A 22,312-nucleotide genomic window follows, 5' to 3' on the forward strand; every position below is an offset into this window, starting at 1 on the left:
ACCATCTGATGAATGTTTTTTAATGCATCCACACATTCAGAAGAAATGATGTCCACCACAGTCCTGTAGGACAAATGCAAGAGGACAACATGTGACAATCATTCATGTTCACAGCTTTGAATGTCTGTCTTCATATTTTATGTCATTGCCCTAAAAAAATGAAAAGAATACTCAAAAAAGTTTCACTTTGAATTAAGTGATTCATCGGATAAAATGTGTCTTTTTGTTATTGTGACAATATAAATTTAATATATGATCTTATTAGATTGCTGCCCGTTAATACAGGTGCATGCCTTGCCCAAAATTGTGCAGCAAGCAGGAGAGCAAACACTTTTTAACCACAGTGAAAATGTTGTTTTTGGAACTCTAAATGCCTACAAATATTGACGCAGAGAAACGTCAATGCTGTGTATGAAGCTTCAAACTATCAGTACAGCATTAACATTACCATTACTTATTACCTCAGGGTGCAGTTCAGATATAAGTGTTCTAATTTGTTGAGCCACAAAGTTTCACATTTCACATCACATCATGACAAATGATTATCGTCACAGTATATTAACATTGTACGGGTGGTTAAAAAGAAAAAAAAAAACAACACATGCCAGAAGTCCAGACTATGACATCTTGCTCCACTGACTTGCTATTAAAGTCTACCTGTTGGTCTGAAGGCCCAGTTTGTATAGAGCGTGTGTAATCTCTGCACATGCCAGGATGGCTCCATGGCGACCGTGGAGGTCAAGACCGACTGCCATGGGCAACAGCTGTGGCAAAACTGAAACCAACCAAGAAGAAAGAGTGTATATACTCAGGACAAATAATTATAGGTTTCAGTAGATTTCCAAAAGGCATTTTTCTTAAGCAATTTACTTTCTCCGTTGCCTGTGGAACAGGTAAGGTGACATTGTTTACCTGTTGTTGCCATATAATCAGGTGCTTGAGGCGTCAGGTTGTGGAGTGCTTTGGTGGAAAGCTCACGGATGACGCTAGAAAACATGCAAAGAATAAAGGGTTGTCCTCAAAAATAAAAATGCTTATACAATCATAGTTGGTGACAATTATGAAGACAGGAAGATGCAAGCACTTACCCATCCCAGTGGTTAATCTTCATTGCCATCAAATGATCTATCATGGCCTTGGTGTACTCTGGGAAACTAGCTATATAGACACTTTGAGGACAAAAAAGAAAGCTTTAGCTGCAAAAAACCCAACAAACACAACAATAAAAAAATATTTCAGCCACCATACATTATGTTCCACTTCTTTTGTCTATTTTTACATTGTAACGTGCTTTTCTATTTTCAGTCATGCCCAAAGGCTAGCATCTTCCTCCATTTTTCTGCTTGAATGTTTACTCTGCAGGTGATGACATATTTCTGCCAGGAGGTGACAACTCCTGAAAGGGTATTGGAGCTTTTCTGTGTTGGCTTCATTGCACACAGTTCATTCCTTACAAGCCACGTGTGTATGTACAAAGATGGCAGGGTCATATTGGAACACATTCTTTACAGGCTAACCAAGTTAAAGACATGTATGCGGGGCATCTAGGTTAAGCTCATTTGCAGCTAACCTTTCCGATTAGGGTTCAGCTAAACAAAAAAGTAGATAAAACTGCATTTTCACAGCAAGGAAAGGGGGGAATTTTCTCTCATATATTTGTCCACCTTGGTGACGGCACAAGACTTCAGTCTAGGCAGCACTGTCATCTTATCATCATTGCTCATAATCTAACCCCCCAATGCCAGAATATTATATTTAATATATAGTTTGAACCGTTTCACTGATAAAAAGCTGCATATTTCTATGCACTTAACCAACCATAAATCATGTAATGGTGTCTGCAAAGAAGTCTTCCTAGACCTGAGTGACTTCCTCTAGTTGGCCAGTGGGACGGGAGAGGAGGAGAAGAATCTTTGGTCACAAGTTCAGCTGTGAAGTAGGACTGGTTTCTATCTGTCACTTCCTTTGTCAGTGAGGAAGGATGGGACACTACCTCTTACCACCCCGCTTAATTATTAAATGCACTGTCCTAAACATTTGTCCAAGCGCAGCTTAACTTTAGTATTGTGTGACTGAGAAAGCATGGCTGTAATTGCTAGAGGGTTTCTTACCTGATGTTCAGATAGCAGTTGTTGAGATTACCAACAGCAAAGTAGTCTGCTGCAGTTAAGATGTCAATACCATGAGGAAATGTCCCCTGTTGACACATAATCAAGCAACAAACAGCTGAAATGTTTTCAGTGCATTAAGAAAGAATGGCCCATGTTGTTCAATATTAACAAAATCAGTGATTTGGTCCCGATTTCAAATAATGATCTAAGATTTTAAGAGAGATTTATGGCTCAAATGCTGCAGGTAAATCAAACGTTTGCCGGTGCCCTGTAGCTGTGCTTGCTTCAAAAGCTTTTGCTACCAAGGCAAGTTTGAGCAAGACCTGAATGTTTGGTAGCAAATAAACATCAAATCACTGTGGTTCTATTACTCATAATACACAAGTAGTTAATACAGTGGTCACAAACCTGTCTGCCGACATTTTCCTGGAAGGCAGCCTAGGACAAAATGAGACATTAAATTTAACTGAGGTCATGTAACTGAAAATCTTTAGTCGGATGTCGACCGGAGGACTTACAGAAGCAGCTCTGCGGCAGTTGACATTTCGGTCGAACACAGCTGTGATCAGCAAAGCACTGCAGAGAGAAACACAACGTGTGCAATGGAGTGTATAGATAATCTGATGAAAAGACTTACCTAGAAGTGTGCACCTGATCTGATGAAGATTTCTTCAGTAATTAAGGGTTTTCACAGTCAAAAAATAATGACTAAACAACTCAACTTGATTGCAATCAAATAAAAAAAAGTCAGCACCCATGAGTCTTCCACTATAGCTGTTTGAGTGTAAAATGTACTGCCATGTGTCTTGTCCTTACAGGATACCCACACATTTTGACCAATCTGCTTTAAAAACTTTTCCATATTTTACCCCATGCCATCACTGAGTTTAGAATGGATAAGCCTACATAGCGATGAAACCATACATTATAACACACACACTTCCCGGGCATTTGCAGTCAAGCAAACTGCTAGCAAATGTTCACTTCACTTAGATATTTCTGTTGCCAACTAGCTGCCAACGCCCACTGCCAATAGACCAGGCCAGCATAAACAGGGCCTTTGCCATGGCCACGCCCCTTTCTGGGGGATCGAAAACCACAGATTGCATAGATGTCAATGCAATTTGATGCGAGTTTGGATTTGACTTTTATCACGTTCCTGTACCTTTATTTCTTGCTAAACAAAAGTTTGTTTAATAGCCATGTATATGATTGTTTTGTGATTTTGCCTGAACCTGAGGGAAAGCAATACCTCCATAAATGAAGGCTGATCAACATCATGTCCCTGCAGTCTTTCCTCATCCAAATGAATGAATGACCTGACACAGGGGCCAGATATTTCATGTACAAATATCCAGACCAAAATACCTGATGATTCAATCAAATACGTACATTCGATTAAATCAGAAGGCATTGTTAGTCAAAGTGTTGTCTGTAAATAACCAACCTGTTGATAGCCAGCAAACGGACTGAGATTTAGCTGGAGACGACAGTCTGATGCTGCTGTATGACTGTCCTGCAGCAGCCACCCACTCAAATTAGCGTTGGCTATCTATTAGTAGTGTCATCAGCTTCATTTAGCAATTTACCACACTGACAGAGAATATATACATAGCTTATGTGCCTCAGATTTCAGTGTGAAAGCCTCAGTTAACCTCTTAAACAACGGCTTTTCAGCATTTTCCTGTTTCTCTTTACCTAAAAAGGGGGCGCAGCCTAGCAATGACGCAATGCCAGCCTGGTGACATTTCAATCAGTCATGCAACACATTCAGTAATAAATCAGTAACATGAGGAAAGGATTTCGTGTAATGTTAGACATGTTTTGGTGATTTTTATAAACACATTTTAAATAAAAGCCTAAAAATCGAACGAATCTTCAGAACTTTTTAAATTCCAACATTTCCAAACCATTTGTAGGCCTGGAAAACAGCTTTTAAAATGTCATTAGTTTTCCAGACATGCCATGACTGCGGGAACCCCCCAGTCTTGTGTACTTGTGTACTTGTGTATCATCACTTTTTACAAACCTTTTACAACTTGAAAAATTGGCACATATTTCCCATAGTGTCTCTGTCTTGCAACATTTCCTTTACTAAGTTAATAACCTTGTAATCCTCTGCCCTGTTACAGTGTCTCAACATCAGTTGTTATGATTCAGTGACTGAGATTTACTTATGTCTAAATCTAGATTACATCACCACATTGAAACTGCCTTGGGTTGAGGTGCACAGGTTCCTGGAACAGTGTATATGTAAACGAAGCCACGACATGATTAACCATGACTCTGCTGCAATACTGGAAGTTGTATCTGATCATTTTTTTGACCTCATTATCCCTGCACTCTACACTGCCTCTACAAGTCTCGGGAGGGTGTGTGTGAATGTCAGTTGTTGAAGGGGGCCACCTACTTAAACATCACAAAGTGACAGCCTGAGACTAACCGCTGTTGCCTTGTTTGCTCTCCTCCCAAGTTCTCTGCCTCCTAACAGCAAGCTTCAGGCCTGGAGCTTTACTTACTGCCCCGACTTGGCTTTACTAACTGCCCCTGCCCCGAGGGCTTGGAAACAAAACAGTCCTGATTGCACTCATGATTGCACTACCTGAAGGGTATTCTGAATTATGTCTGCGGCTGCTAGAATTAATAAGTACACAGTGTAACTGCAACTGTGTAAGCAGAGATACAGTTGTGTGTGTGTGCATGTGTGTGCCCCCAAGTCACTTCGTCGCACATTCAGAAAAGTGAGTTTTCTGTAAATGTCATCAAGTGGTGATGAATAGAGCAGGAACCAGCTTGTCTGAGCACTGCTGCCAAACAGCGACCGAAACCTACAGCAACAGGCGAAACCTGGCAATCCTGTAGGCTAGGGAAAGGGAGGGTGTTGTCACGACTGCTGATGATAATGGTAGTCGCAGGGGTTCAAACTGACACTGCAGAGCTGGTCTGCACAGTCAGAGGCCGCAGGTTTGTACATGCACACCGAGAGACAAGAGATCAAGGTGGAGGCAAACCGTTACTATTGACAAAGACTGAGTGTACGTCATTGGATGATATTACTCTCTTGTTTCTCTACACTGGCTGCCGATCAGATGTGGAAGTTTGAAAAAAAGTTACTCATCATTGTTAAGGCTGGCTGCAGCTTCTGATACTGGAACAACGCCTTCTTAGCAATTTTGCATTCTATCCTGTAAACCAAAAGAGGCCATTTCTGTCCAGTCCCTACTGTCGGTAAAACTGCAACTCTAACATTGAACATGTCAGTCTCAGGTCTGAATACAACCTGGTCACTTTTGTGCAAAATTCTTCATAGCAATCATGTTACATGAATGAATGGATAAACATCCAGCAAAATGTTTTACATCAAACAAATACGAGTAAAACCAAAGTCCCGGTTTCATGTCTTCTATTTGATGCTTGTGCATGATCAGACATTAGAAAACAGTAAGACAAATTCACTCTTTAATAAAGTTAGACAATGAAGCTGATACAAATCTCCTCCTCTCTCTTCCAAATATATCGTAAGCATGTAGCTCTTTTCTTGTCATGTCTGAAGAAAGCCATAAGGAACATTTATGTAAAAGTCACTTGTCTTACTGACAAAAAGGCACTTACATGTTGCATGTTGAAAAAGAGGACTATCCATTTTAAATATTATGTTTTATTTTCTCTTTCACTGCCCCCTATGCATTTGTTTAAATTTATTGTTTACTAGCCGGTAAAGTGCGAAAAGGTGATGTTTTCAAATATTGTTATGTTTTATTCGACCAACAGTTTAGAAGTCCAAAGCGGTTCAGTTTATTGTCATATATGACAAAGAAAAGCATTTAATTCACACATTTAAGAGGTGTGAAACCTGAAAATGTTTCGCTTTTTTTTTCTTAAAAAGTTACCATAACTATTATCTGATTTTCAAAAAAGTTGCCAATTAATTTTCTGTCGATGGAATAAACATTGCAGCTCTACCTTTAATACACAGACTTTAACTATAGAAACCAGGAGTTTCAGGGGCAAGAGAACATAAAAACAATTGAGTTGCACAACTAGGTCTTCTTATGTATTCATGCAGTCACCACACATAGACCTTAGAGACACTTCCTGGAGATTATAATGCCAAAAAATGCCTATCAATCCCCAAACATCCTCACTACTGATATTCTAAAACTCAACATATATCTTTGGGGATATGAGGGCTCTATGAAATCATGTAGTGTATCTTTACTGTGTCGACAGGGCACACAGGGTCATGTGTAAACGAACAGCTGGCACTGTGCCACAACATGATCAACTTCACATACCATTTGGCAGCAGTAGCAGTTTCATAGGAAATCATTCATCAGTGCCATTGCTATTAATAACCTCAAGACGATATGTGATGATCACCTTCTGATACCACAATCTTAGAATGACAAATTTTGTGATATCAAGCTACAGCCTACTTCGATATGAAGGCATGAAAGCAGCACACAAGTATATCTGCTGGTTATGTGGGGACATGCAAGATTACTGTGGCACAGAAAAACTGGTTTGAGGCAGTAAATAACTGCCTGGAGACAAATCATGCATTTTCTATGCAAATTATAAAAGAACATAATTCACAATGAGCAGCAACTCACAAAAAATCTTACAGATTATTAAACCGGTTCATTTGGCTTTCATCTCTTGATTGCCTAAATGAAACTGTCTGGTTTGCAAATACTCTCTCATTCCATCTACACTGTGTTCAGCCTCAGAGTTGATAGTTATGTTGATGCTGATAACCTGTGTAGCCCTACTTTTTGTTCCAAACAGAAAATTGATAAGGAATGAATGAGAGAATCGATAAAGAATTTGACTAATAAGCAGAATTGATTATTGCATTGGTATCAATAAAATCTTAAAAATCCTCATCCCTAAATTTGACTGATTAAAATGTGCTTTTAGTTTGATTTTGTAGCAAGATTCTATGGCAAAGTAAAGACGAGGAAGATTACCTGGCAATCTGAGGGACAAAAGGCTCGAGCTCTTTGGGTTCATAAGCCCTGGCGAAAGACCAGCACACGTAGCAGGCCGCATCACGCACATTGGAGCCAACACTGCATGCTCCCCTTTTTTCCTCGTAGGTCAGGGATTTCACAATGAGTGGCACAACTGCAAGCAGACAACAGAAATGGATAAGAGGTTTTATCATAAAATAAAAAAAAACCCATTAAGCTCAAACAATTAAAGCAATGTATGTTGCATATACTATATACAATGTTTGTGGTAAGGAGAGTTCAAATGTTAATACTTCAGCTTCACAACTGATACCAAAGAACCAGAAACCAGTAAGAACTAGCTGAATTACAGGTTAAGTATGCTTTATTTGCAGTAATGAACAGAGATGATCATTTTAATTTTCCATACACTAAGCATTTCAGATGTATTGATGTTAATATTTGACATTTGAAGCAACCATGTGGCAGCACATAAAAAAATGAAGAAAGGAAAGTGCTGCAATTTGTGGTGGTCTTCCTGATTTTTTATAGAATTTATGAAAAACAGGTTGAGTTTAAAGTGACATCCATTAGAAAAATATGTCTTTTATGTGTGAAGTGCGATGAAATGGCTGATTATCAATTTCCAGTGTAAAATTTCAAAATGAGTCCGGTGTGGTCATTTCTACAAAAGATGAGAGATGGAGCAGTTAAGCAGGAAGAAGAAATGAGAGCCCCCACCCCACCCCATCATGTAAATCATCGCTTGAGGCTTGACTAATACCAGGTACATCAATGTTGCCTGAGGGCCCTGCTGTTTGGGCCTAAGCTCCACCCACTAGTGAGACAACATCTCAGAGAAAGGAACTCACCACACAACTAACATTACCAAATACAGCACACACATGCTGCATCACACACATTCACAAACACGCTTGGAACTTTTCGCACATAGTGGAGCGATTGTCCTGACTGACGCTGGCTGTGGATGGTGGAGCGGCTCTCTGCAGGCTGAATATTTAGGAGAGGACACTGTTGCTACAACCAGAGCAGGTATATTTTTTTGTTATTGCCCTTTTCTTAACAAGGAAGCGCAGTATAAAGTTGCATTTACTTTTTTACAGCACTCAGTCAAAGCCTTTCTGTGTTATCGTAAAAAGACTGTCTTTGTAAAGGTGTTGTTGCTAGGTTGTATTGTGTATTGTTTAGGGTAGGTATTTGCTCTGTATGCACCTGTTACCTATGGATTTAAATTAGTCCCTACTTGCACTGTAATGATTGCTGCACAGCTAATGCAAAAAGTATCCAACTTCTGCAGAGGAAAGTTCAAGACAACTAGTTCAATAATGTTGCTTTTTTTAGCTTGCAAAAACAATTCCATAACATATACAGGCTTATTTGACAATTTAAAAAAAACATGCCACCTGAGTTTATGGAAATCTTCTCATTTTATTATTATTAAGGAAAAAACAAAAAACAACAGGTAGTGACTGGATTATTTTCACAGAGAGACACACTGTTAAAAAGTGGTTTTCGAATGAATTTCAGTTCCTAAGAAAGGAGTGGCTTTGCGTGCTAAAACAGTTGGACAAAAACTTGAGTGACAACTTCTTGCGACAGCGCATGACAAGCAGGTTCCTCGACACGGCACCCAGCAACACTTAACTCACAGCTTTAGGTGATGTTTCATTCTAAAGGCAAATCTGAAGTGTTTGAGATGCCACCAAACATCACAGTTTTACCAGAATGGTTGGTTTTAATTATTGCTCATGCTAGCTGGTACATTCCATATATTTCTCATACTCATGTATCCCAGAGCTGGTGAGCTCATCAAATACATATTGGGAGCTGAGCGCATCCCGCAGGTGTAGTCATGGGAAGCAGGTGGCTTGTGGTTCCCACGCCAACAGCGCAGTTTAGTAAGGTTGAGATAGAAAGCAAGTCTCTGCATGCCCTCCAGGTCTGTGTTAGTAAGCGCCTTGTCTACCCAACACCTGCCTACTTAGTGCTGTAGCAGTGCTCTAACTTTATGGGAGAGATGAGTGGAGTGATTTCGGAACAGATAGACGGGTGAACAGGCAGCTAGAGGCGTTTGTAGGCTGCTGCCAATCAACCAAAACCAAACAGACGCGAGTGCACCTATGCAAACATGTGGGTACACTTTCCCACACAGTAGACCTTTTTTTCTTATTTACCTTTGTCTGTTTCGTGTTCAACCCAGTGTGAATTAACAGTTGCAGAAATACATTAGCCTGAGGGTGCAGTGTTTTATACAGCTAGAGATTTTTCTGTGCAAGCAGCTAAAGAAACCTTCCAATGAGAGCCACTCTCCACCTGAACCAGTCAAGCAACTCTCTTAGCGTCATTACAGTCAGCTTGGTGGGAATCCGGTACAATGATTCATGAGTTTCTCTTATATGCTTTGGTGCCACACTCCTAAAGTCTTCAGAGACATGAGAACTTCAACTAATTCCTCAACTGCAATGTGCTGTATTTTTTTTCAGACAACATCCATTAGAATCAAGATGGAAATGGCTCAGGAACGCAAGCCAAAAAGGCCCCACTACATTCCCCGCCCGCCAGGCAAGCCTTACAAGTACCAGTGTTTCCAGTGTCCTTTCACCTGCAATGAAAAGTCCCATCTCTTCAACCACATGAAATACAACTTGTGTAAAAACTCAATTTCCCTGATGTCACAGAAGAATGGGCAAACTGCCAGACAGGTTAAGGCTGCAGTAAAGGGAGTCTCCGTCAGATCTAAGGACTGTCCAAGCCCCAAGCCAGCAGTTCAGAACAACAGTCTCGAGAAACAGGGAACTGAGGAGAACACAGCTGAGAGCAGAGATGACACTGAAGAAATAGACGTTGGCTGTGACAGTCCGGCCATTGAGGACAACCAGAGTGTGACAAAATTAAATACAGTAACAGAGAAAGAGAACAGGGAGAGCACCGAGGCCAAGTCTCTGCCGCGCCCATCTGCCTTCTACCCCGTCACACCCAAAATTGACGGAGCAGAAGCCTTCGAGTCACCTGTGCGGCATTCAGAGGATTCGCAAGCTCCTGTTCCAACATTCAGTCACCCAGGCTTCCCATGGGGCACAATTTCATCATCCATTCCCTTGAAACCATTCCCCCCTCCCATGGTTCCTGAATACTCTCCATATCTCCTGCCTGACCGGCCTCTCTACCCACCGTACTACCTGCCAGCAAACAATGCAAATGAGCCAAATTCTCATTCTTTCCGGCCAGAGTTTATGGATCCCCAGAGGCCTGTAGTGGCACAACCCATTGCCCCACCCCACACTTCCCTCTTTCCCCCATACCCATACAGATACTGCCACCCTCTTCATGCGGGCCCCCCTCTACATTACACTCTGTACAGACCCCATGAGCTCCCCATGGCAATTACAGGATCAAGATATCGTCCTTTGGATGTATATGGCCCGACCCTTTGGCCCAAGGATTATGACTTGTACATGCATCCACGTCCCAGTCACAACAGCCTGGACACATCTACACATGAGGAGAGCAAGGATGGGCAAAGTGGAGACAAAGAAACCAGGCTGAGCCCAAAAGAGGGCTGTTCTGCCTTGGGCTCCCCTGACAGACCCAGCCATGCACACATCACTCAGAGAGACACAGAGGCCCCACACTACACCAACAAGGGTGACTCAGAAACAACCACCCAATTAGGAAGCACAGCTACAGCCATGCAGTCCACCATAACTGACTCAAGACTTGAGGAGTCTGCAGAAAGCCTGCTGCAGTTAAGAAATTTGCATGTGGATGGAGGGTAAGTCAAAATTCTTCCATCTATCTTTCTTGGCTTGAGTTGTAGTATATTGTATTTGCAATTACTGGTAACTTATTTCCTTTAACACTTTATTCTGGCCTATCTTTTTCAGATCAGCTGAGAGCAGCAGATATTCCTCTATGTCTGTGTCTGAGCCCTGTCCTCAGCCTACACCAGAAAATTTTGATGAGGACAACAGAGAAGATCTGGCCCCACTCAACCTCTCAACAAGGAGCCAGGACAAAGAAAAAAGTCCACCTGACTTCAGACTGCAGTGCTCAGACGCAGAGAAATCAAAGGGGGAAGAGTTGCCTCTGAACCTCAGCCTGCGAGCACCTTATAACAGCCCTGTGCACAGCTTTGCCCCGAGCACTTCAGGGGATCTCCAGCAGAATCTAGACACTGACCTGGAAGAAGAACCATTTGACCAAAGGCAGACTGCAGCACTGGCACTCTGTCAGCTTGCCACTGCAAACTCCGCTGGCTCTTCATATGACTTCAGCACTTCAGATAGACCCATGGAGGACTTCACAGACAATACAACTTCTACTAAGAAGACCAAACACCCAGCCAAGGCTAAGAGAACTGGCATGAAGAGAGCAAACAGTGGCCAGGCTGAAAACAAGTGCCATAAACCAAATAAGAAAGCAAAAACTACAGGGCGGGCTCTGAGGAGGAGGGCTCGTTGCTGCTAAACTCTGACTGTAATATTTGTGAAGAAGGTATCTATAGCCTTCACAACTACAAGCCTCAACTTGAAAAGATCAACTTATTGAACATAATTAAACTGTTTATAGCACTGCCACAAGGTCAACTGTAAAAAGAACTGATGAATGTCTGTATTATGTCTTGTTCTCACACTTGATTGGAAAAGGTGGAAAGCTATTTTTATAGGGGATGTTTATATTTAAATTTGGACCATTTTTTTGCAATGTAGAGAATTGACAATATTGTATATGTAAATATATTGAATAAAGAAATTACAAAAACTGACTTGCTTACAATAGTATGTTAAGATAACTATTTCAATGTGAATTTGTGGTCACATACCATCTGTCAACCTGGAAGGAAGCAGCAGTCCTCGCCTACCGAGTTCTGCCAGTGCCAGGCAGCCTCCATGCCAAGCATTGTCTGTTTCCTGGAAGCTTGAAAATAAAATAACAGAACACGGGTCAAAACATAGAACATGTTAGTGCAATATGGAGCTGCTTGAAAAACTGCCACTTTGTGACAGGTATTTTGAAAACAATAAAAATAGATGATAAATGGCATAGCATGACTGATGGAGAGAGCCAATATCCCCCCAAGCAGGAACAAACCTGAAGCAGTCCAGCACTGATCCAACCACCTCATCTGCCAGCTCCTTGGGAAGCCTCCCAGTCACCCGCCCAATGCTGAGGGGTTAAACAAAACAGATAGCTATTGTGACACATAAACTGTTTCAAAGGAACTGTCTTTAATATAGAGAATACCAAAGACAAGTAGCAACAAGGACAACTTGTCATCAGCAGTTCAAGTTAGGTGACATCTGAACCGATTGTTACCCCTTTGCTGCAGACCAGCGCACAATTGTTTCCTTATCCTTCAATCCCACCAGCAGATGCTCTGTAAAACAACACGCAAGTTAGGTTTCCTGAGCAGAGGTATTGCAACAACTAAAATATTTAAACAGAACGGAGGCTGAAACTGACCAATAACAGTCTCCACCTCCTCAGGAATGTCATAGTCCTCCTCCAGTTCTTGTGTCTCCACTTCAGGAGTCACAGCTGCAGTATCTGTAGTCGACTGGGACATGGAAAGGTTTGCTGCTAGGGAGCGGCTGCCTCTCTGGTACCTGAAAAACATTAATATACTTTTTTTTCATCACTTCTGTGCTTCTGTCTGATCGAGCCACCTCTCAAAAATGATACAAAATGTGTTGTCATGCATGACATTACTCATTATGAAAAACGTATCATTATCTCAATTCAAATAACGATATTATTGAATATGTATAGAAAGATTTACATAATCATAATTAAGTTATCAGTCAAACTCATCTTTAACTTTGTGTGTTTTGGCTCTTATTTTTGGTAAATTAATTAGCACATTCAAAACATGATTGAAGTATTTGTGAGGTTCTGGATTATGTACATGATATTATCATATCTGAACTATTAACAAGACAATAATATTATATTTTAAGTATTACAGTTAATTCCAGTATATCACGACAATCCTGGTTTCAATATTATTTACACTGATGTGACCCACATTTTTGATAGAACAGACTATAAACGCACACTGCATTTCTATATATACAATAAAGATTCAAATGAAGGTCGTGTTAGCTGTCTTTGGACTTCCAACACTCCCAACATTAGATATACGGCAATAACCACCCTGAACAAATTGAATAGACACTCCGCTACATATTTTTATCTGCTGCTGCTTTCTAATGTCTGTACTTTATGAGTTTGAATGTGTCTTAAGTGTGTTTAATAATGTGATGTATTTTTTTGTTGCAGCCTTGTCAAAAGGTAATTTCTGTCACTGACTGGGACAGACAATAAAGTTTATAAAGTTTAGTTTATTATAATTAGTTGGTATTACGTCTGACCTCCAAGTGGCCAAACGGGGCTTCAGGAAGGTGAGTCCAAGCCTCTGGATGAGTTTGACACTGAGTTTACTCAGCATGGCTTGGTTGCTCTCTGAAAGACGTTTCTGCTCCAGAAACTTCAGAACTGTAGGAGCTAGTAAAAAATAAGGACATCAGTATCATCTGTTATTATACTGTTAAAGCAAATACATTGATAAATACATACAGAATGAACATATTTTTGGAGGTATCTGGCTAGAGGCTAAGGAAAATACATGTGCCTTTTGGTCAGAAAAAAAATGTCACTATGTTGACAATTCAAAGATGTGAGTATTTACAGAGTGTGTTTGCATGTCACAGGAACGCCAAGAAGTATTCCCTAGCAGCCATTGACGGGATACACATGTCAGCTACGACTGGACTGTCTGTGCATTTGATAGCATGTCAGAGAAGATGATATTCATGTACAAGAAGGGCTCTGTCATTATACTTTTAAATAAAATATTGCTTCATGTTTACATTTAAATCTCTCCCTTCGGCATAAGACATTTAAATAATGATTTGTTAACACAAATAATTCTGTTACCACAGGCAAAAGCAACTGAACAAATACTACAAATGTGACAATCATATACTTCAGTAAGTACAGTTCTGGAAATTCTATTTTTGCTTTGGCCTCCACATCGATATTTAAGAGCAAACTCTTGATTCATTACTTTACTATGAACATAACAGGGCAACCGGAACTTACCATACTGCAGGAGATCATCTCTTTTCCCATGTTTGAAAAGTTTTGCCTAGAGGACACAAATAAGATGACCAAATCAATCCAAGATACTGCAGAGGACACATTTTGATTGCAGGGTTAGTGTAAAAAGGGGGTTGAGCACTTGACTTCAAATGTAAAAAGAAAAACAAACAAAAAAACTTCAATAGTTCTGAGGTGGGGGGACTTATGAAAAAACTGAATGCTGAACAAGATGTCATATTTAGTAGCATCACGAGTGGATATAAAATAACACACAAAAAGATACACGGCATGCTAAAAATAGGTGCTTATCACCCAGTCAAACCAATATAAACCTATGTTATACAACCATAGAATTGAAGAAAAAGCCTTAACCAATTATGTTTTTTACAAATACGTCAGCACATGATGTGTTTAGGTGTGCTCTTCAGTGTTGTAGATTCTGTTCTAACCTAAGAATAAATCTTAAATAAGAAAATATTGATGAATGTCAGAGTATTGGTGAAAGTTGCAAAAGTGGGTTTTTAAAAATAATATTCTTAAGAACAGTTGGTAAATGAGCATTTTACCCTCAATCTAAAAACAAAAAGATGCAAGTTAGGCTCATGTAGGCTTGTTGACAGAACACAGAGCCAGTTTTGAACGCCCTAAGCACCACATAGGCTGGAACCAGGTTCATTTCACAGACATTAAGTACAAAGAGACACTTTCTAAACATGTTATGCAAGTTTATGTGCCAATGATATGAATGTAATGTACTTGCTTGAGGGCTGTATTTAATAACCTTAGCTGACAGGAAGTGATTTCAAAATACCCTCCATCATTTAGATTTCCAGTGAAAACAGGTGTAATGTGAGACGCATTGGGGTGGAAAAGTGGATTTCATTGGAACTGAGAACCATCAGTGCTGTTCTCATTTGATGAAGAACCGTTTAGCTTAGAGCAGTGGATTAAACTGACATTAGTCACTTGAAACAGCAGATCCCACACACGCAGCAGGTGCATTACACACCTGCTAAAACCACATTAGGCGTTGTGTGAGACATACCAGTCATGTCAGCTCTTGTAAACTACCCTCTGCAGGTTTTAATACAGCGATGCACACAGATTACACTGGTTTCAAGCATATGCAGACAGGTGCCGTGCAGGTCTAAGTGGGATCTGTGAGTGTGTATGTTTACCAGAGACTGAAGGGCACCATCCAGCACCATAATGTCTCTCACTGACTGGTCACTGGTCTGGGATATAGTGGTCAGACTCCAGTCCAAAAAGTCTCCGAGGCACTTCTGTTTCACATCAGGGCGTGTCATGAACCTGTACGGTCATGTACAAAAAGACAAGAAAGCAATAAAAATTTCCATGGGGATAAACAGACAGACAGTAAAGACAGTCAAAGAACAACCGTGCCCTCTATTGGCTGGAAAACAAAGTGCAGTTATTGACTTGATCAAAATTGTAATTTGTGTTTACGGGCAGTGTATTGAAACCTTTTAACGCCACCCCTGAAAAAAGGTGGAAGAAAAACCTTTTGATTACACCACAGGATATTGGACATTATATGAACTTCTTAACATAAAAGCAAATAAAATGCGCATCACTATCATCAAGCCAATGTACAGTTAAAATGTCTTTATCAATTTAGGTCATATAAAAGTTAAAGTAAAAAAGAAGAACACTACAGTCTAAGAACAGTCTATGACTGGAAAAAGGAGTCAACTAGAGTGGAAAGTCGTAATACCTTAAATGATCAACTACGAGACAGGAGTCTAAATTACAACAGCAAATAATACAGTACATGTACCACAAGTAGGCTATGTGAAACAAAGTTAATGTTTCCTGTATAAATTATAAATATAAAAATAAATGTAATAATTTAAATGACCTCAAACACACCAACAACAATAAATGTATGGCTGCAAAATGTATTGAAATAGTAGCGAAATTACATTATGGCCAAGTGCTAGATCCAAATCACAGGGGCTGCAGTTTTTAGATAAAGGAAAAAACTGTCAAAGCATACCATTATAAACGAAGCACTGTGGTGCTACAGAGATTCTCTGACCTACAAAAAATATTTTGGGAAAAAGGGGAACATGCCTGTTTGTTACAGACCCTGAAAAAATTACATCATCCTTTTTTTCAGTGAAAATGAAAGCAAAAATTACATTCTCACTAATTTTTATATTATATTCATATATATATATATATATATATATATATATATATATATAAAATATTTATATTTTATTATGCATAGTGTTGAGTTTAAATTGTTAAACTGTGATATGTTTGGAGACAACCACAAATTAAAGTAAAATGTACTTACGTGCATGGCGTTTGTGTACTTACTTTGATACCAGTACAGATGCAGCATCCCTGGGACTATCACTGACTTGCAGATAAGACTGGAAAAAAAGGTAAAAATGTTGATCATACTGTATAATAACATGACTATAGACATTCAGATATTAAGCTTCTGGATTCTCCTCTTAATAGGTTCTCTTAAGTTGCCTCAGTTTTCATGGAGAGACATATTGATGTTTCTTTCGTGGCTGCAATTATGGATATATCACAGACTCTGAAACAGCAGCTAGAGTACTCTGTTGTAAGTCACTCTGTGGCATTACTGTCAGAGAATTAATGCTGTCAAACAGTTACACATTTTTTTTTGAGGGTCTAAAAATCCTGATAACAGAGATAATCCATTATGGGGAGTGAGACCTGGACACACAGATCAACCTCTATTACATAAAGCAGAAAAAAAAAGTTGATATATCATATATATAACTTGCCTTTGCAATAGCTAGAATACGGTCCATGATGGGCTTTTTTGCCTTGCCACAGTCTGACTCTAGCTGACCGTCCAGACGATAAAGATCGAAGGGTATGAGGCAGGTCATGGACAGCCACAGCAACAACATGTAGCGAGTTTCCCAAGTCTAGAATAAGTAGAAGAAAGATCATGAATACAAGTGCAGATAGTGTAAGTGTGAAGGTCTCGAATATCTTTTTCCCTTTAAGAAATAATGCTAGTCTCACCTCAGAGTCTTTGGGATCCTGCCTGGACAGCAGGTCAAGGACTGGCTGGACATCTGCCACCTCATGTGGAAAAAGCTGCATGAAGATTTTATAGCCTCTGACCTGCCAAGGAAAAAATAATTAAATACAAACACCCTGGGGACTGTCTCAGAAACGAGGACTTCTAACTTAGCAGGATAATTTTGCTGTGTCAGTACAATAAGTGTTCCAGGTTTTACTTGATGTAGTGCAGTCTAGTGAGTTTTCACTGACATATCAGCTAATGTGAACTGGAGTGCTGTTTGTGTGACTGACCTTACAGATGACATAGAGAAACTTGAAGCTCAAATGAACCAGTGAAGGAGGAGACTTCTCACTCCTCACAAACTCAAGTATCATGTTCAGCATCCATTCTGAAACAAAATGAGAAAAATTGTAATCACATCCACCATCATGCAGAATACACATATAGTAACACATTCATTTTTTATACTTATTATATTGTACCTAAATGAGGATCCAGTAGATGAGGCTGCTCTTGATATCTGTTCATTATCACTGCAGGAGGAAATGGGAAGTGTGATGAATTGATTATTTTACAATTATGTTACAGGAAAAACATGTAATTAGAATTATCAAATAAAAACATAAATTACATATTTTTTACAGTGATGTTCTTGTTTGTTTGTTTGCTTTTTTTATATACTTTTTTTCCTTTTCTTCAGGGGATTTTATTGTAATATCTTTACTTTTTTGTTGCTTTTTTTTTTTGGCCATGTCTTGTTCAGTTGCTTGCTGCCGCCTTCTCCTGTTTTTGGAAGAAATCAAACCAATTTGCTTAGTTTTCAAATGGTTAAAATATTCATTATTATCTCACCCAGGAATCTCTGTGTGGCGGACTCGCTTGTCACCAAGTCCCCGTCGATCTGCGGCAGGCTGGAGAGGAGAGCTTTGGTCTCGCTGCTCTCACTGAAGCCCCCCAACACACACGTCTTCATAATGGACTCTGCTCCTTCCCCACCAACACACCCATTATCCGTCTCCGATAAGACCATTCTGCCAGGTTACTACCTGCTATGCGTATCTTTGTTGCAGAGGCTAACGCTAGCGTTGGTTGTTATAAGTTATGGACCAGTTAGCTAATATTAGCATTCATTCTTAGCAATAGGATGTGGATTAAAAATTATCTTACGGAACGATGGAATATATTGAACAGGTACGACACAGACTTAGTAGTTGTATTGGCGTGTAAAAAGACTGTACGCAAAATGAAAATAACTTTTAGAAAACAAAACCGAGACACTGGTCTTTCAGATTTTTCTGTTTTGATGCACCAGTGAGTTGCAGTTGAGCTCGCGCCCCACCCCGCTTCGGTACGGTAAGAGAGAAGGCTCAGAACAGAGCCGCGCTCAGGTCATGTGACAGAGCTGTCTATCAACGCAAGAGCTCCTGTTTCTGAAAATAAGAATAATTTATTAATGGTTACTGTGTTTGTATGGGTTTATTAACACTTTACCAATAATGGAACATTGTACAATCACGTAAGCAGTTTTGAGGCAAAATATTATACTTTTTGCTTCACTTCATGTATTTGTCAGCTATAAGTAGCCATGGTTATTAGTTTTTAATTAAAGGCTTTGCTCCGTTATACCTTTCAAAGTATGGAAAACATCTGAAATTGTTTCACCTCAAACAGCTATAATATTGAAATACTGTTTTACATGTTAATGCATCAATAATGGTCCAGTAAAATAATAATATAATGCTGAGAGGGCCTATTCTGACGAGCAAATCAATTACTCTTTTTTTTTTTTTTTTTTTTTTTTTTACATTTTACTTTTTGAGTAGGCCTATGCTGCATTTTGTTGTTAATACTTGTATACTTTCACATGAGTAAACCTTTGAATGCAAGACTTTTACTTGGTATTGAGTATTTCTAGTGTGACATCTTACTATTTTTTTACTTACTAAATTTGAAAACTTACTTCTTCCACCACATAGCATGTGTTACTATGCCACAAAGTACTATTGTGACATCAGTTTAAGTCAAGTTTATATAAAACTGTGATTCTCTACCTGAAAAAAAACATTAAAGAATAAAAAACATTAAACAACTTAACTTACAACTTGTTGTACTACTTACAACTTACTTACATAAGTGCTTTAATACCTACAACATAGTCATGCTCATATAAGCAAAGTAATAACACAACAGAACATAAGACAGCTAGATTTATATGTGTATGTTTATTTTACTAGGTTGCATGTGCACAACAAACTGGGAGAAGAAGCTTCTGTTTATTCTGGTGGCAGAAGGTCAAAGAGTCACTAAGAAGGGTTACGAGGTATTTATGATGCTGGAGGTCTTAAGTGTGATTCACTACTGTTTTCTACCAGATAGATAACAAATACAGCAGGTTAGGACAAACATTTTAGTCTCTTGCAGGATTTATTGTTGGCTTAGCAGTGGATATGGAGTATTGCAAGGATTAATTAAAACACAGCAAGTTCTTGTAAGTGCATTTAGTGTTTCAGTCTGCTTGACATCAACATTAAGTCTGGTATTATGTAGAGAAAATATAAAGTATCATATCACTGGGAAAAATCTGATATCCTTTGCGAAGCAGTACACTTTAGTGTGGTGCTGGTCAAATGCAAGCAATGAAAAAATAATTAAAAAAAATAAATTCTTCACAGTATACCAAAGCATACTCAGGTTCAGACCATCTTCAAACCTTTGGTATTTGTTCTTTTAACTGAAAAGCAACATAAACTAAGAACAGCTGCAATGCAAGGTGTCTTAAGTTGGTCCAGAGCTCAGTTTTTTTGGTGTGTGGTACACCCTTCCTTCTTAAAGAGGACTGCATGTTAAAATTTATGTTTGCAAACATATACACAAGTCAGTGCAGAAAATAAAGAATTTAAAAATACTTACAGATTATTCATACAAACATTCTCCTTCAAATATACAATTCAAGATAGGAATTGAAAGATGCAGATTCTGTTATTTTTACATTTTGGAAGCAGGTTGTTATAGGTGTAGCAGGCAGGGCAGCATTACTCTGTTATGCTCAGTGCGTATTGTCTACACACATAACAATGTTATAATGTCACTTTTCGTCTTTCAGTGGTTAGCCACACTATTTTTGGTCAGATAAGCATTTGTCAATATAGACATAACACTTGGTTTGAGCTTAAGACTGTGAAGCGTTCTACAAGTTAGTGTGATTATTTCAGCAGGCTCCTCATAACACTTAATGAAGAGCCCCTGTAGCCACCACCAAAGTGGTTCCAGTGATTGAGATAATTGTAAAGCTGGTAAAGCTGGTTTCTCTGTGCAAAGCCCGGTGCTTTAGGTATCTTTTCATGGTAAGCAGAGTAAAAAGACCTGTTGAAGCCTCCAAACATCCCCGCAATACCCAGCTCAAACTCTGAATGGCCATAGAAAGAGGATGGGTCAAAGATGACAGGGCCGTCTGCACACTCTGCCACGTTGCCTCCCCATAAGTCTCCATGCAGCAGAGCAGGGACAATTTCCACATCTGTGAAAAACTGAGAGATCTTCAGCTGTAAATAACAGACACAATATCGAAGTCAGATTATTGATACATTATTAAAAATGTGTGTAAAGTATGTCTTATGGAGTCAAAGGGAGTGTGCACCTGTAGCCTGGCCCATAGTTCTCTGGCTTCTCTGTCTCCATAGGATTTCTCCACCAAGTTAAGCTGGTGCTGCAGCCTCTGCCTTGAAAAAAATGTCACCCAGTCGTCCTGCCACTCATTGTTCTGGGGAGGGAAGGGAAAAATAAAAGATGAAGTGATATTTCTAAGAGATTCTATAACATCTCAGCGAATTTAAGACCAAATATATGTACTACAAATGTACAACACCTTATAGACAACAATAAAGTATTATAGAGATGCAATATTTTGTTAATACCTGTGGTAGATATCCACAGCATGTCTGTACACCGAAGCCAAATTTTTCAACAACGTCCGATTGTCCAGCTCCTTTTCCTGTGTACAGTCAAATAAATACAGTGAATCTTAATTATTCGGCAATAAACTCTCATTTAAATTTCAAGTTATTATTCAGTGTAGTTATAGCAAAAGAGAGAAAGATGTTTTGGTTTTTCTTTAAAGATTTGCACATGAGATTAGGGTGAACTACCTATTGTCTGCTGCTCTTTATTAACTTTTTCCAACTTTCTCTTGTTGTGAAGATGCATATCTGCCAGCTGCTCTCCAAGGTGCCTTGAGTACCTACACATTGGATATGGAAACAAAGTATTTAGAAAAAAAACATTATTTTCATGTTGCTCTCTACTCAAGTAATACAGTATCAAACAAATTGTTTGAGAGACCTCTTACTTGCTAAGACCTCTCATGTCCAGATGTTCCATCACAAATGCACAGCCTCCTGTGTCAAGTTCAATCACCTTCAAAGGCTTGGGGACTCTCACAGTTTCTGTCTGTAAAATGGCTTCCAAACTGGCCATCTCCCCATCAAACATCAATTTCGCCTGAATAAAACAATTTAAAACGGACTTTAGTCAGTAGGCAGTGCAGTAGCATAGATCTGCACCAGTTTGCATGTGCACAATACATTGTGAGGTTCGTCTACATTTTGCAGTGTGTGTACAAAGTTCAGCGATAATCAACGCCGTCCAGCTTCGAGAAGATTCTGCAGCTAGTGGGCATAAAAACACCAACATAATATGGAATTATGTCATTATGATGATTTAGAATATTTTTTTAAAAAAGCATTGCTAAAATACCTCGTTCTTGTGATTTATCTTCACAAACACTTTCCCATGGTCAGTGTCGTAACTCTGGCCCTCGCTGATACATCCACCTCCCGCATGACCAGCTGGCCTCAGCATGGCTGTCCCCAGCTCTTTCTTTAACTTAGCTTCCATGCTTATTTCCCACAACCAATTCTTACGGGATTGTGTTGGTACTGATATAAACAACGCAGTGCAACCACACACCAGGTAATGTCATGGGGCGTTTTTGACTGTTTCCGTCATATGGACCAACGGGGACTCTAGATTAGACATGTGACCAATCAGAAGCAAGACGGAAATGACCGATTTCTACCTCGTCCTATCAC

The 22,312-nt window shown here is 39.4% G+C and overlaps 3 protein-coding genes across 4 annotated transcripts in view; 1 reads left to right on the top strand and 2 right to left on the bottom strand.

Moving 5' to 3' along the window:
* tbcd (tubulin folding cofactor D) overlaps nt 1-18,554 on the bottom strand; it is a 29,527-nt gene extending 10,973 nt beyond the window's left edge. For both annotated transcript variants that reach the window (XM_042505090.1, XM_042505089.1), the window contains exons 1-21: nt 18,078-18,554; nt 17,708-17,758; nt 17,516-17,613; nt 17,222-17,323; nt 16,975-17,121; nt 16,532-16,587; nt 15,364-15,496; nt 14,186-14,231; nt 13,456-13,588; nt 12,548-12,690; nt 12,401-12,461; nt 12,176-12,250; nt 11,907-12,001; nt 7,082-7,238; nt 2,630-2,687; nt 2,520-2,549; nt 2,112-2,197; nt 1,089-1,169; nt 913-986; nt 658-775; nt 3-63 (exon numbers count right to left, since the gene is read on the bottom strand). In XM_042505090.1, the coding sequence (XP_042361024.1) occupies nt 3-63; nt 658-775; nt 913-986; nt 1,089-1,169; nt 2,112-2,197; nt 2,520-2,549; nt 2,630-2,687; nt 7,082-7,238; nt 11,907-12,001; nt 12,176-12,250; nt 12,401-12,461; nt 12,548-12,690; nt 13,456-13,588; nt 14,186-14,231; nt 15,364-15,496; nt 16,532-16,587; nt 16,975-17,121; nt 17,222-17,323; nt 17,516-17,613; nt 17,708-17,758; nt 18,078-18,255 (1,983 nt within the window). In that variant the 5' untranslated portion in view covers nt 18,256-18,554. The remainder of the gene's footprint in view (nt 1-2; nt 64-657; nt 776-912; nt 987-1,088; nt 1,170-2,111; nt 2,198-2,519; nt 2,550-2,629; nt 2,688-7,081; nt 7,239-11,906; nt 12,002-12,175; nt 12,251-12,400; nt 12,462-12,547; nt 12,691-13,455; nt 13,589-14,185; nt 14,232-15,363; nt 15,497-16,531; nt 16,588-16,974; nt 17,122-17,221; nt 17,324-17,515; nt 17,614-17,707; nt 17,759-18,077) is intronic.
* On the top strand, nt 7,959-11,804 carry znf750 (zinc finger protein 750). Its single transcript, XM_042505092.1, has 3 exons — nt 7,959-8,116; nt 9,568-10,856; nt 10,969-11,804. The coding sequence occupies exons 2-3, from the start codon at nt 9,589-9,591 to the stop codon at nt 11,549-11,551; spliced, it is 1,851 nt and encodes a 616-aa protein (XP_042361026.1). The 5' UTR covers nt 7,959-8,116; nt 9,568-9,588; the 3' UTR covers nt 11,552-11,804.
* An 874-nt stretch (nt 18,555-19,428) lies between the features above and the next one.
* Nucleotides 19,429-22,188, bottom strand: LOC121956283 (fructosamine 3 kinase related protein). The gene is made up of 6 exons (XM_042504422.1): nt 21,978-22,188; nt 21,571-21,722; nt 21,371-21,462; nt 21,140-21,216; nt 20,863-20,985; nt 19,429-20,767 (listed from the first exon to the last, which is right to left on the bottom strand). The coding sequence occupies exons 1-6, from the start codon at nt 22,116-22,118 to the stop codon at nt 20,429-20,431; spliced, it is 924 nt and encodes a 307-aa protein (XP_042360356.1). The 5' UTR covers nt 22,119-22,188; the 3' UTR covers nt 19,429-20,428.
* Nucleotides 22,189-22,312: the final 124 nt, after the last annotated feature.

Source organism: Plectropomus leopardus, chromosome 17 (assembly GCF_008729295.1).
Source record: "Plectropomus leopardus isolate mb chromosome 17, YSFRI_Pleo_2.0, whole genome shotgun sequence".
Lineage (NCBI taxonomy): Eukaryota > Metazoa > Chordata > Actinopteri > Perciformes > Serranidae > Plectropomus > Plectropomus leopardus.